The sequence below is a fragment of the Gopherus evgoodei genome, chromosome 5 (genome assembly GCF_007399415.2).
Source record: "Gopherus evgoodei ecotype Sinaloan lineage chromosome 5, rGopEvg1_v1.p, whole genome shotgun sequence".
In the NCBI taxonomy this organism is placed as follows: Eukaryota; Metazoa; Chordata; order Testudines; family Testudinidae; genus Gopherus; species Gopherus evgoodei.
Genome location: NC_044326.1, coordinates 109,031,041 through 109,042,514, shown reverse-complemented (window position 1 = coordinate 109,042,514; position 11,474 = coordinate 109,031,041). Strand labels below are relative to the sequence as shown.

General features: G+C 47.3%; 2 protein-coding genes across 3 annotated transcripts in view; both read left to right on the top strand.

Annotated features, from left to right (window-relative positions):
- Positions 1-982: 982 nt before the first annotated feature.
- On the top strand, positions 983-4,117 carry LOC115652485 (histone H2A.Z). Its single transcript, XM_030564524.1, has 5 exons — positions 983-1,165; positions 1,686-1,763; positions 2,417-2,530; positions 3,404-3,533; positions 3,706-4,117. Exons 1-5 carry the CDS (start codon positions 1,163-1,165, stop codon positions 3,765-3,767), a joined length of 387 nt encoding a protein of 128 aa, XP_030420384.1. The 5' UTR covers positions 983-1,162; the 3' UTR covers positions 3,768-4,117.
- Positions 4,118-6,378: 2,261 nt separating this feature from the next.
- The window catches only part of DNAJB14 (DnaJ heat shock protein family (Hsp40) member B14), a 33,375-nt gene continuing 28,279 nt past the window's right edge, over positions 6,379-11,474 (top strand). Inside the window, exon 1 of one of the 2 annotated variants that reach the window (XM_030564433.1) lies at positions 6,379-6,695. In XM_030564433.1, the coding sequence (XP_030420293.1) occupies positions 6,563-6,695 (133 nt within the window). In that variant the 5' untranslated portion in view covers positions 6,379-6,562. The remainder of the gene's footprint in view (positions 6,696-11,474) is intronic. The other variant, XM_030564432.1, reaches the window with a different exon arrangement.

The window sequence follows — 11,474 nt, the reverse complement described above, 5'->3', positions numbered from 1 at the left end:
GTCCAGGACGGATTCCCCCCCAGCTCCTGGCAAAATGTCTACACAAGGTTTTAGCTGAGTTTAGATTGCCAAATGATTTTAACTGAAGGTTTGGGGGACTTCTTGTGTAGACATACACAGAGGCTGCAATATGCCTTCAAAGGTTTGAGCTTGAGAAGGGTGAGCAGTGAGAACCCTTATTAATGATGTTAAGCTAACTCAATTGGAAAGATCTTCCTTGCTCCTCAACACATAACTGGAGCCCTTATGGCTATGATACCCTGTGGCTACAATGAGTAACTGTCCTGAGCCTCTTTGGAAGAAATAGGCAGGTCCTGAAGAAATCCACCCTCATGTCTGAGTCAGGGTAAGCAGGCATCTGGTGGGCAGTTGCTGCAACAAACCCTGCAATAGCTGGTATCTTCTTTAAAGTCCTGCCCCATGGATTTATGTGATTACATGAGACTCTCATTGGCTTTTATTAAAACCTGTTTCGAGCTGCCCTGTTCAGGGCAGAAACCTAAAACGTGACCTATGAGCACTCTACAAGCTCAAGCTCCAGGGAAAATGACACCCCCAGCGTTTGATGCTCCTGATCTTTAAAGCCTGCCCATGTGGGGGAAGGGAGGGAGTGTGACTCATGCTTTCTGAACGACAGAGTTTTTGGCAACGCTGCTAGCGGCACCAGCAGGCACCCCCTGTGCTGAGATAAGCCCGCAGGGATGCGGAATACCTGGAGGGAGGCACAGGGCAGGAGCCCCCCAGCCTCTCCCAGGAACCGGTGTTGATGGAACAACAGTAAAGGCGCGCTCACCAGAAGCGAAAGCCCGGAGGGGTGTGGGTGACGTCACCTTAAATATGGGCGGAGTCTCCATGAAGGACTGGAGTGAGCGGGTTGCCCGCTCCTGTCAGTCAAACAACACCGCCAGCCCCTCCCCGTCGTTGGCATACGATTGGTTCCGGCGCCTCAGCTAAGGCTCGTCTCCACTCTGGTGATTGGCTAGTAGTGGGATCCGGGTTCCCGGATGCGGGCACGTCCAGCGGTTATAAAGCGCTCACGGAAGGCGGGAGTGGGCGCAGTTTGAATCGCGGTGGGTGCGGGAGAGCTGGTGTTAGGTAGGCTCGGGGTGTGTGGGACGCTCGCTTTCTCCTATCGCTGTGTGGCGCTGCAGCAGAACTCACAATGGTAAGGAAGCCGCGGGAATCGGCCTCGGTACGGCGTGCGGCTGCGTCGCCTTGCTGGGGCAACGGTAGACGCTGAGGTGAACGAACCGCAGAGGTGGGCGGCGGCAGCGGCAGGGGGTAGAAGCATGTGAGGGAAAGAGGTTAACGAGGGGACGGTTGGGGTTGTACGAATGGGAGGCGCTAGCTAGTGCTAAACCTGTCGGGGGGCGGGGGAGGAGACGGTGGTGCACGCGCACTAGTGCCGCCGCCGGGCGGGGGGGGAAGAGTGATTGAGGCGCATGCGCTCAGTTCGTGCCCCTAAGCGTGGAGGAGTAAGACGCGCGCGGATCAGTGCTGGCTATAGGTTGGAGGCGCATGCGCGAGGTGGGCGCGTCTTGAGGTTGGAGGCGCATGCGCGCGCGCTCGGTGCGGGGCGCGTCTGTGGCGCCGACTGCCTTGGCTGCTTCAGTTCCGTGTGGGGCAGGATGGGGCACGTCACGCTGGTGGCAGGTGCTGCTGCTCACAGTCTCTCTTTGCATTAGGCTGGCGGTAAAGCTGGGAAAGACTCTGGAAAGACCAAGACGAAGGCAGTGTCCCGCTCACAGAGAGCTGGTCTGCAGGTGAGGACTGGGCGAACTGTCTGCTTATAGCCACCTGCCCCAACTGGGAGGGGGGTTGTCTGAGGGCCCTCCAAAGTTACAGGGGAACATTGCATTTATTGCAATTCTTGTGATATTTGGTGGTTTACTTTAAAAGACCCAGCTTCTAACGTGATTACATGATCTCATTTTCCTAACATCAGCTTGTTTTCCTTCTCTTGAAACAAGAGTGCCAAGTTTTTCTGTACTATCTGGGCAGAATCTCTAGTGTCCTTGTTATAAGTATGTAAGAATCTCTATTTTTGGAAGAGGTTGACTCTTGACCCTCAGGTGGCTGGGTTTGGCTGAGACAGGCCCTCAGCAAGTTTTGCTGGGGGGAGGGACTGAAACTATGCTATTATGCAGCAGCAGCCACTGACCTCATTATACAGTGGGTGAAAGGATAGTGATTTTAGTGTATTCTCATACGGGGTGGTGATCCTGCTAGAAGTACACTCAAACTCCTACTGTAAATGCAGACATACTTATGCCATATATCCAACATCGCTTAGTCTGTTCTTTTTTGCTGCCTGGGTGCTATACACAAGCAAGAGGTGTAAGGATTGCAGCTTTACAGGCACTCTTTACCCAAGTGATGTCTGGAACATAGTCTTATCCATTCTGATCTCTTGCAGTTCCCTGTTGGCCGCATCCACCGACACTTGAAATCTAGGACTACCAGCCATGGACGTGTGGGAGCCACAGCTGCTGTATACAGTGCTGCCATTCTGGAGTACCTGACAGCTGAGGTGAAGTTGATGAGGGGGAGAGGTGGAAGACAGCTGACACTGCTGGCATTGCATAATGACCAGGGCTGTGTGTATTCTGCAATTCTGTGAGCATGGAATTTGCTGTAGAGTTGTGCTCTAGAACCTCTGCTTCAATCTTTATTTTGTTTTAGAAATTCACTTCATTTAGTAAAAATGTAAACTGATGTCCCTAAGGGCCTGGTCTCTTTTTTCAAAAAAAAAAAAAAAAAAAAGTTGGGTTGAGACAGCTACATGGCTCAAGGGTGTGAAGAATCCATGCCCCTGAGCAGTGTAGTTAAAACAATGTAATATGTTGTGTACATAATGCTAGGTCAATGAAAGGTCTCCTGTTGGTCTAGCTGCTGTTTCTCAGGGAGGTGGATTAATTATGCTGATGGGAGAACCCCTCCTGTTAGTGTAGGTAACATCTCCACTTGAAATGCTGCAATGACAGCACTGTAGCTGTGCTGCTGTAGCATTTAAAATGTAGTCAAGGCCTCATCGACAGACCTCAAACTGGCTTTAAGATGTGAGCTACCCCAGTTAGGTCATATGGAGGGGCATGGACTCCCTGACTGCAGTTGTGGAACTTGGTGTTTTTCCCCAAGATGCCACCAAACTCTGCATTTTTGTTGTAGAATGAGTATCTTCAACTATAAGCTCTCTTGTAGAAGGGGTGAGAATGAAGAGTATCTTGCAGTGCAGTCAGTTACAGAACTTAATGGTGCATGCCGCAGAACTTAGTTACACAAAGCCCTGATAACACTCTATGTAGCTTAGCCTATACTGCCTGCCTGATACTGTTTCAGAAATGTCATTAACTACTGCCATCTGTGCTTGATGGGTAGGGACTGAAAGTGTTTTTGTCTGCAGGTTCTTGAGCTGGCAGGAAATGCATCCAAAGACTTAAAAGTGAAGCGTATCACTCCCCGTCACTTGCAGCTTGCAATAAGAGGAGATGAAGAATTGGACTCTCTCATTAAAGCAACAATTGCTGGTGGTGGTATGTAACTCCAACTCATTACTATTCAAACTAAACTTAAAGTCAAATAGGCTTTTTGCTACTGATTGCTTTTTACAGACATCATAATACACAAATAAAATATAGTCTGTTTCAAATGATACAGGGAACATCCACTTCAACCTTGTTTTAATTCTTGTATTTTTCATCTTAGGTGTAATACCACATATCCACAAATCTCTTATTGGAAAGAAAGGACAACAGAAAACAGTCTAAAGGATACCAGTATTCCTTGTTATCTCAGGACTCTTACTACTTAACAGTTGTCCAGTGTTGGTGATTCCAGTGGACTGTATCTGTGAAACACAATTTTGCCTTTTATAACTTTGAGAAGCTAAAGCTCACTGAGCATTCTAACAAACCAAATTTCTGCATTGAAGTCTTAACCATATTTAAGTGTTACCATGGCTTCAAAGAAGCTGTATCTGTAGGGGTTTTTGATTGAGGTAACTGTTTTTAGATCTGTTTGATTTTAATGTGAAGCAGAAGTTTAAGAAATGTTTGGTTTTGTACAGACTCTTCATCCACTGGAGTGGAAGTATTCAATAAATGTTATATCAATACTAGACTGTGTGCATTAGCTATTGCTAAACTTTGATAGCAACTCTTAAGACCCATCAGACCCAGTTCTTGACCAAGGAAATGTTATCCTACTGCTGCTATAAATGGTAAAATGCCTTAATTTGATTCAAGCAAGCTCTGTTGGCAAAATATCATTCTGCTTCAATTCTGATCATGCTTAGGTGACCCCTTATTATCTGTAACTGTAATCAAGCAATGTAGATTGTAAGCTTAAAGCAGTTTATGGGACATACCAGTATGTGGCGTGGAGCTTGATTGCGGGAGGTGGGGGGCAATCTGTATTACAGAGGGCTCCCTTTGCTTATTGTCTTCAGTACGGTTCTGTATAAATGGCCTCAAAGCCTAAAAAATACAGCATTTAAAAAAAACACACCTTTGTCGTAGATTACTCAACTGTGGCAAAGATTTCTAATGCTTATTCTCACTTTTTATATAAACTCATGTTAACCTTAGCAAAAACATGCAGTATCTGGCATGACTAACAAGTGGTGCCTTTCAGTATTGCACTTTACAATCAATAGTAATGCATCACTAGTAATGATACAATATTGCACTAACCTTAATGGGCCCTTGAGCTTGTTTAACTGTACGCTACTTAACAGGAATAGTTCTAAACTAGAGTTACAGTGCCTGGCTACAACTACTAGGTTTTTACACTCTTTTTTTGTAGTAGAGGCATCTTAAAGTATACTACATGAGGTGTAAAATAAGAACAGTATGAAGCAAAGTAGTACATCCATTATTTAGATAAATCAAGTGTTCAAGATTAGAGTATACAGCCTCCCTTGGTTGTTGGGGAAATCTTAAAACTACTCAAGCATTTTTTTTTCCTGCTTCCCTGTCCTAAAGCCTCATAGGGCTAACTGTTGAAGGTGTCCATTAAAGCTGTGGTCAAATTTAGGAAGATGACCTATAGCTGAATTTTTCCAGTCATTTTTAAACTTAGTATAAGTTTATTTTGAGGCAAGCTTCTGCTCGAGGTGGCAGTTGTAATTTAGGCCAAGCCTGAGTGGTTGCTAGCTCTAAAGTGTCATCTGATCTTGCTCATATACATGAGAATGAGCAAGTACAAGAACCTTAGTCTAAGTAGGGTCTGTATTGCCACCACATGTGAAATTGCAGCATGTTTAGGTGGTATGAATCCCTGCAGATGCAGTGTGGAAGTAGGTGCATTCTGGAGATCAACTTTTACAGTGCTTCTAGTGCTGCTGCAAAGTGTACAGTACTGTATTCTCTCTACTAGGACAGAAGTAGCATTCAGCAGAGGATCAGTTTCCTGAGATTGAGCAGGTCACTTGAGCATACAGGATAAAGACCTGCTTTGTGAGGATAATCTGTCACTATAACCTCATAGCAACTTCTAAATCCTATAGCATATTCTAGTAGCTACACTGTAAAATAGTTTGACCCAATTCCTCAATTTGACTACATACATATTAAATGACAACCAAGTACTTTATTCTTTACTTTTAAAATGAGATGCATCACTCTTGTAAGTTGGTCTCTTCTACATGACCAGCATGTAGTGGCAAATGAATGATTTCTGGGTGGAAGAAAGAACAATTTAAGGTTAAAAGATGGCTGTTGCCATTTTAAAGAACTACTGCCCCCAATCTAAAGAATAAGGGGAAATGGAGTACTCAACCTAGAAACTAATTCTGCTGCTAATAACTGTGTGGTGCTTGGAAAACTGCAGGAATCTGAAAGGTTTCCATAATTACTATTAGCCCTTATACACATGCAGTGTGTTAGTCATAGTCTCCTGTAAAGGGTAGAAGTCGGGGCTGCAGTGTAGTCATCAAACCCTTAAACGAGATTCAGAGGTGGGTCTCCGCCCGGTTTTCACACCACCCCAGGACCGTAGCTTGCTATTGTCCCTTGCTCTCGCTTTGGTTTGTTTAGGAGGCATGTGCTATGGAGGCGGTACAAGCTGTCGCAAGTTCATAGGGCGCTGTAAGAGCGGGCCACGCCGGTTAGAGACACTTATCCCCCGCCTCTGCACTCCTGCCACCAGGTGCCCCTCAGCACGGCTATCTGCCCGTTGCTCCCCAGGCTAGCGCCGGGGGAGCGTCCCTGCGTGATTCCACTAGGAGCGCTGCTGGAGGAGGATGCGGCCGGGCAGGGAAGCGTTCAGGGGCCCGTGCCACGGAGGACACGAACCTTCCCCAGGGAAGGGCCACGCTCTCCCCCAGCCGGGGGCTGTGTCTGGCGGCGCAGTGCGCACGCGCGCCGCCCTCGCGCAGTTTGGCCCGGAAGCAGCCGGTGGGAGCCGCGCGCTGGTGTTGCCGTAGCGGCGGGGAGGATGCGGCGCGCCGGGATGGCTCGTACGGAGTGAGGCAAAGCCCGAACCTCCCACCCCCGGCTCCGCTCTGGCTTCAGGCCCCTTCTCTCTGCGCTGCGGCGGGCGGAGGCGGCGCAAGGAGAAGCCCATGGAGGGGAACCGGGACGAGGCGGAGAAATGCATCGAGATCGCCCGAGAGGCGCTGGAGGCCGCCAACCGCGACCGGGCGCTGCGCTTCCTCCACAAGGCCCAGAAGCTTTACCCGACTGAGACCGCCCGAGGTGAGGCCCGGATTCCCTCCCCGGCTGGCCGCCCCGCCACACTCCTCCCTTGGGCCGCGACCCACCGCCGCCCGGCTGCCGCCCCCGAGGGGCCAGTGGGGCCGGAGTCCTGCCCGAGCCGAGCCCCCCAGCCCTTGGGCAAACCCCAGACTAGCTCTCCTCGGCCTAGGGTTTCTGAGGCTCCATCTCGCCTGTTTGCTACTTCCCCTCCTCAAACATGATACCTTGGGTAGGGCCTGACCACCGGAAGGGAGACATTAGTGACCTCTGGGCCAGCTTCACCCAGTGTGCCCTCTTTGTGGCTGTGCCCATGAGCCCTGGTGCAGCCTGGTGATCAGAACATGGCAGTGGACTTTATGCCTGTGAAATCGCTCACCTCAGATTTCAGGTGATGTGCACAGAAAATTTCACATGTGTGACTATACGTGTGTGTGTGTGTGTGTGTGTGTGCATGCGTACAGATGGAGGCCAAGGCGAGAGCCCTAGAAGTGAATGATTAGCTTGTTTGTTCAGCTGTATTCAGACTGGTCTGGCTGTACACATGTAGCAGGGAAACCAAACAGTAAGAGGTTTTTAACTGTTGGGAGATTGGCTGTTCAGGTATTTAAAAGGAGAAAGTGGAGTTGGGAAGAGAATTCTTTGCCTGGAATCAGGAATTGAAGTCAGCCTAAGACAAGCACAAGTTCAGCTTTGTTCTACTGCACTGGATCATAGACTCCTATTTCGTACAAGTTGAAAAGGAGTATTTCTACCCAACAGCTAGACAGGGCCCGTGTCAGCTGCCGGTGTCTAGTTGCTGTGTAGACATACCTTAAAAGGCTTGAAGAGCTAGTTGAAATTCAGAGAAGCACTTCACTAAAACACTTAATACTTGGCTAAAACAATTGGAAGAAATATAACTTTGATTTATCAAGTTCTCTTTAGAGATGTAAAAAGTTAACCGGTAAGCCTTAACTGTTAACCCCAGGCTGGCTGGCTGGCCGGCCGGCCCCAGCGTCCCCGCGCTGGTTGGAATGGGCCCAGGCGCGCCAACCAGTGGGATTGGCCCAAGCCACTTAATTGGTTAACCATTTAAATCAGCAGTTCTTAATCGGGTCAGAGGCCCCCTGGTGGTCTGCAAGCAGGTTTCAGAGGGTCTGCCAAACTGAGCTGGCATTAGACTTATTGGGGCAGGAAGCCCATGCTGTCCTGACTCCATCACCTGGGGCTGAAGCCACAGCCTGAGCAGCTTAGCTTCACAGGCCCCCCGTGTTGAAGGGCCTCAGGCAGTTGTTCTGTTTGGTTCCCCCTTGTCAAGGTCTGATTCCCACTTTGAACTTTAGCGTCCAGAAAGTGGGGACCTGCATGTACCGCTCTAAACTTAATTCCTAGCTTAGATCTGATAATGCTGCCACCAACCAAAATATAGTGTTTGCTACACTTTCTGTTCCCCAAAACTCTTCCCTGGGGAACCCTGAGATATACACTGATCCAAACTCCTTGGATCCTAAAACAGAGAGGAACTAACCTTTTTCCCCCTTTTCTCCCCCTCTCAGACTTTCCCTGAGAGAGAGACAGATCCAAACTCTTTGGATCCTAAAACAGAAAGGAATTAACCTTTCCTTCCCCCTACCCCCTCCCAGACTTTCCCTCAGAGGTACACTGATCCAAACTCCTTGGATCCTAAAGCAGAGAGGAATTAACCTTTCCCTCCCCCTTCCCCCTCCCAGACTTTCCCTGGTGAGTTCAGACGCACTCCCCTTGGGTCTTACACAAGAATAAAAAAAATCAGTCAGGTTCTTAAAAAGAAAAGCTTTTAATTAAAGAAAATTTTTATTTTTTCTATCTCTGTAAAATCAAGATGGAAAAATGTTTACAGGGTCTCAGCTTTATATAGACCAGAGGGACTCCCTCCCCCCTAGCCTAAGTATAAGTTACAGCAAACAGAGGTAAAATATCCTTCCAGCAAAATACACATTTGCAAATCAAGAAAACAAATATAAAGACTAATTCACCTTCTATCTAGTGCTTACTAGTTAGAACATGAGACTGTTTCAGAAAGATTGGAGAAACCTGGTTGCATGTCTGGCTCCTCTTAATCCCAAGAGAGAACAAAGAACAACCCAAAAAGCACAAACAAAGCCTTCCCTTCACCAAGATTTGAAAGTATCTTGTCCCCTGATTGGTCTTCTGGTCAGGTGTCATCCAAGTTCACTGAGCTTGTTAACCCTTTACAGGTAAAAGAGACATTAACCCTTAACTATCTGTTTATGACACCCCTAATGCGAGTCCTGGCTTTTATATGCAGAAAAACAATAATTGTGGCACAGGTGGGCCATGGAGTTTTAAAAAGAAAAAGAAACCTTGTTTAAAAGACATACTTTTAATCATTTAAACGGTTAACTTTATAAACGGTATTTACATCCCTAATTCTCTTGTTGAAAGAATTTATTGTGCATTATTGTTTGCACTTTTAGCCACCAACATGGCTGAATTGGGGCAAACCATTACTGCAGATGTGCTTTACACCAGGATTCACTGCACTAGTGCAAGTTTGCTCTACTCCATTGTGAACTAGGTCTATACTAGTCTTTGGCCAGTTACGCACTGACATTTTAAAAAACATTAGCATCTTTCTGGCAGTTGTTTAAAAGATGGTTCTTTAGAGGAAACAATAGCATGGTTTCAGATTTCATTATCAGCAGGGTCATTGCCTGTCTAAGGGTATGTCTTCACTACTAATGTTAAAGCGCTGCCGCAGTGCCAGCAGTGGGAAAGAGCTCTCCCAGCACTGTAAAAAAACACTCCCATGAGGGAAGTAGCTACCAGTGCTGGGAGTGCGGCTGAGAGCACTGTACACTGTCACTTCACAGCACTGAAACTTGCATCGCTCGGGAGTGTTTTTTCACAGCCCTGAGCGAGAAAGTTTCAGCGCTGTAAAGTGACAGTGTAGACAAGGCCTTAGGGTCTACTAGTCATGCTATGCCATCAGTTTATTTTAGATGTTAGTGCATGCAATGACTTGCTGAGTTTCCAGTCTCCACTTAAATTCCCTTTATTTTCTTCAAAGGATAAGTAAGTTTCCTTTTACTGAAATGAAGATTTCCACACAGAATTAAATACTGCAGCATAGAATATTTCAAATTAAAATTGCACTCTAGGGTGCTGCTCCAAAAATATCCGCTCTAGGTGCTGCAGGTTCCTACTGAAATATCAGGTATATATTTACCAAACACTTTCCCTCCTCCTGTGCTTACCTGTTACTTTTTGCTTGCCCACAAAATTTAAGGGCTTACAACACCTGTGTTTTTTGTTTTTGTTTTTAAATTACAGTAGATAGCTATATTAGGGATCATTACGACAAGGGAAATCCATTGCCTCCTTATCTCTGAGCAGAGCCCTATGCAGAATTGATAGGTCACATACTTTGCACCTCTTCCACTTTGCCTATATGTCTTAAGTAAGTACTACCACAAGCCTGTGATAATCCAAAACGCTTGCCATGGCTTAGTTGGATGGCCTTCATGAAAATACTCTTTGCCTATAAAAAGGAATATTGGGCTGGAAGCCAGAAGACTGAGTTTATCTCCTCTCTTACACTGACTAGAGTTAATAATATTATACATTTCACAGTCCCTATGGCAGTGGTCACCAACTGTTGGATCACGATCAACTGGTTGATTCTGGAGACTCTCCAGTTCAATCGTGATCTCTGATAGTGCAGTGGGGCTGCCACTAAGGCAGGCTCATTGCCTACCCTGGCCCCACGCTGCTCCCGAAAGCTGCCATTGCGGCCCTGGGGGGGTGGGAGGAAAGGGGGTCTCTGCATGCTGCTCCTGCCTGCAAGCACCACCCCACAGCTCCCATTGGCCAATGAGAGCTGCGGGGGCAGTGCTTGCAGAGAGGGGTAGCACGCAGAGAGACACATACCGGGCCACATTGGCCATTTCCAGGAGCAGTGTGGGACCAGAACCACCCAAAATAAGTGCTGCTCCCTTCAATGGGCAGGTTCTGCATGGCTCTGCAGCATTAAGACCAGGAGTAGCATGAGTACAGCAGGCCGAGAAGCCTCCCAGAGCCAGCCCTCTCCTGCACCCAAACTCCCTTCCATAGCTTACACCACTTACCCCACCCTCTGCTCACTCGGAGCCCCTTCCTCACTGTGAACCCCTCAGCCCCAGCCCAGAGCCTGTCCCAGCCCAGTGAAAGTGAGTGAGGGTGGTGAAGAGCAAGTGATGGAAGAGGGGGGAGGGTGGAGTGGGCGGGGTTTGGGGGAAGAGGCAGGGCAGATCCTGGATTGCCCTTAAATTCAAAAAGTGATTTTGGGTGTAAAAAGGTTGGAGACCACTGCCCTATGGTCTTATGCTCCTACTTTAGGAGGCAGGCAACAATTTCCATTTTGTTTTTATAGATGAGGTTTCTGGGACTTGTGCAAGGCCACTTTTGGGAATACAACCTAAGACTAATATGGCAGACCTAAATTTCACCCACTTTGCCACACTGCCTCTCAGAATGAAGATGCCAAAAATGTGCTTGACTGTGATGTCTGTAAAATGAACTTTTACTTTCTTTGTAAAGTGTTTGTTTCATTGCACAGAGTGGATGCTTAATGAGGCTATAATGTATGGGACCCTTACTTTATTCATTGTGGAAACTGATATGTGTGTCATGAATGAAACAAGGCATTTTTCAGGTATCCAACTTGAGACACCTAGAGCCTGATTTGTTTGAGCACCTACAGTTCTATTTGAAGCCAATGAGAGTTGCAAATGCCCACTGTCTGTGAAATATCAGGCCCTA

What these genes read in the sequence shown, in the direction of transcription:
- LOC115652485 (XM_030564524.1), top strand. An exon ending in TGGAGTACCTGACAGCTGAG is followed by an intron (nt 2,531 to 3,403) that starts GTGAAGTTGATG and finishes TTTTGTCTGCAG; the next exon opens with GTTCTTGAGCTGGCAGGAAA. An exon ending in AGCAACAATTGCTGGTGGTG is followed by an intron (nt 3,534 to 3,705) that starts GTATGTAACTCC and finishes TTTTCATCTTAG; the next exon opens with GTGTAATACCACATATCCAC.